The sequence below is a fragment of the Hordeum vulgare genome, chromosome 7H, assembly GCF_904849725.1.
Source record: "Hordeum vulgare subsp. vulgare chromosome 7H, MorexV3_pseudomolecules_assembly, whole genome shotgun sequence".
NCBI classification, from domain to species: domain Eukaryota; kingdom Viridiplantae; phylum Streptophyta; class Magnoliopsida; order Poales; family Poaceae; genus Hordeum; species Hordeum vulgare.
In genome coordinates, this window is record NC_058524.1 from 584099013 (window position 1) to 584101479 (window position 2467).

General features: G+C 48.0%; 1 protein-coding gene across 1 annotated transcript; it reads right to left on the reverse strand.

The window, feature by feature from the left end:
* Nucleotides 1-849: 849 nt before the first annotated feature.
* On the reverse strand, nt 850-1724 carry LOC123409386 (2-phytyl-1,4-beta-naphthoquinone methyltransferase, chloroplastic-like). The gene is made up of 5 exons (XM_045102309.1): nt 1697-1724; nt 1503-1605; nt 1315-1405; nt 1120-1208; nt 850-976 (listed from the first exon to the last, which is right to left on the reverse strand). Exons 1-5 carry the CDS (start codon nt 1722-1724, stop codon nt 850-852), a joined length of 438 nt encoding a protein of 145 aa, XP_044958244.1.
* Nucleotides 1725-2467: the final 743 nt, after the last annotated feature.

A 2467-nucleotide genomic window follows, 5' to 3' on the forward strand; every position in this document is an offset into this window, starting at 1 on the left:
TGAAAAAATATTGAATATTCATGAGGACACTCGATCTCGATCCCCTCCATCTCGATCGCTATCACCCCTCGCAAGATCCCCCTCACCGCCGAGCACCCCCCGCACCCTCCCCCGCTCCACCGCACTAGATGTTGTTGTGAGGCACTAGATATTCATAGGCATCTAATTGCAAACATAAAAAAAATACTAGACATCTACTTGCAAACATGAAAAAAAATACTAGGCACTTCTCAAACCAAGGTGCAACCAGCACAAGAAAACAATGCATAGAAAAAAAAGGAAAAAAAAGAGGGGGGAAGAGGATTCGAACCCGCAACCTCCTGCTAGGAGGCAAAACCCATGGACCACTGCGCTGCTACTTCGGAGGTTAACAACATGGAGAAGGCGCACCTCATATACATGCGCCATTACTATATAAAAAACATTCTAATGGCGCACCGCTCGGGGTGCGCCATTCCTAAGCCAGGTCGCGCCCTCCTCTTCTCCCGCAGCCTCCCCCTACCCCCTTTCCACCAAACAGCAGCGCCCGCCGTCTCCCCGCTCGCCGACCGCCGCCGGACCTGCTTGCTTTCTTTCTTGGTTCGTGGGATTTGGCCTGGGTTCCGGCGCCGCCCGGCTCGATCCAGAGGGCCGCCGCCCAGCCTAGCCCAGCGGCCGTGCCGGAGGCGTGGGGGATTCCGGCTGGACTTCTCCTCGCGGCGGTGACCAACGGCTTCCGCGTTCGTGGTTGGGCTTCGACGAGGTGAGTAGCAGAGCACCACCGATGGCTCCTTCTTCAGATTCCGGTGAGTCGTCTTCCACCTCTCCCGTTCATCCCCTTCTCCTCGCGGCGGTGACCTAGGGTTAGGTTTAGGAGCTCAGAATCTCTCGCATCGCTTTGGGTTTGTCCACCACATTGCGCAATCCATAACCAACTGTAACAACATCAAAGTAGCGGTCCGTGAAAGGTAAATCAAGTGCATCACCCTCGATCCATGTGCGACAAAGCATGTCTTAGCTAACCACATAGGTTGTTAAGCTGATCGAAAGAAAAACACATTCTGCATATCCTAATTGGAAAAAAAACTGCACGTAACAGGAACTTCAGAATTCCCAAGCTCTCACATTGGGGGTGCTCACTTGATGTTCTTGTAGCAAGCCTTCCATCGCTGGTCCTGACGGCTAGCAGCAATTTGTAGTTGCTGCCCTGAGAAATCGACGCCCATCACCTATGACATTCAAGAGAGGTTGGTACCATGAGATTGACAACCCAAATAAGATTGCTTGGATATTCTGAACCCTGAAGCCAATCCGACATTTCAGCAGAGCACCGACCTCTCCGGCCAGGCCGACCTTCTGAGACAGAAGGAATGCCAAATCCCCGCTCCCGTAGTAGAGATCAAGAACCCGATCCCCTCTCTTCGCCCTGATGTTCAGAAAACAAAAACCCAAAAATGCCCATCAACCAGTTGTCTTCTAAATTCACATTGTTGCGACTAGCACTAGTGACGTACAGTACATACTTGGACCAAGAGACGCAGATGCGCTTCCACGTCCGGTGCTGCCCCAGGCTGAGCACGTCGTTGAGCCAGCTTTTTTGAACTGCCCCGGTGTCGTCATCGCTTTCTAAGTGACCGTGTCATGGTTTTGGTTCTGTTTTTAAAGAGGAAAGCCAGTTTTTTTCAAGCTTCAAGAAAATAATTTCCCAGAATATTACTGCTAAGCCCAAGCTTGTTAATCGGCATGTACTTCTCTGTGATATATTGCTAATGTCTGCTCTGATGTGCTTGGTATTGTAAAGTGTCTTTTTTTCTACATCAATAGCCTTTATGCATCCAAGTTATCAAACTATGTGAACTAGAAATGATAATAGAGAGAATTGATCATTACTTTTCTGAACTGTTGCAGAAGTCTCAATAGTTCTTTCAAGTTCGTACATTGAAAGGCTTGTTTCACAAATAGAGAGAGGCTTAGCTCTGGATCAGGAGCAAGACCTTTCCAGCTTATACCAAGCTCAGGTCTGGTTGGTGGTTTAAGTTGCAAATCTAAGGTAACATCAGCTGCTCCACTCTTATTAGAAAGTTGATATGCATTCGACGGTTTCAGAGTATTGTCAATATTTAGACTCAGCTGACTGCTGACCGAAGAAAAGGGTGCCACTGAGGGAACATGTGCTTTCTGATGCTGAAAGATTCTATGATGGGGTATGTTCAAGCCAGCCTGCATTGTAGGCAAACCTTCAAGTTGATCAACCGGGTCCGGTGATACATTAAGATCTAAATTAGATAGTTTTCCCAAGATAGCGTTAGAAGAAGATTCTGTGCCACTTGTTGTTTGCACATCCTTGGGAGGTCTTGCTGAAGGAAAAATAGAAAACCCCTGATCTAGTTTCTCTCTCTTGACAGGGGAACTTGAGTTGATTTTGGCATTCTGACGAGACGCTAACTGTAAATCTAGAGTTAGAAACTTGTGACTCTGTGATCTAGCA

Bases quoted from the DNA above. Each gene is read 5' to 3' on its own strand.
- LOC123409386 (XM_045102309.1), bottom strand. From the start codon at position 1,724: ATGCCGATTAACAAGCTTGGGCTTAGCA. The intron at 1,406-1,502 runs GTATGTACTGTA...TCTGAACATCAG, and splicing joins ATCTGCGTCTCTTGGTCCAA to GGCGAAGAGAGGGGATCGGG. The intron at 1,209-1,314 runs GTCGGTGCTCTG...TGAATGTCATAG, and splicing joins AGGTCGGCCTGGCCGGAGAG to GTGATGGGCGTCGATTTCTC.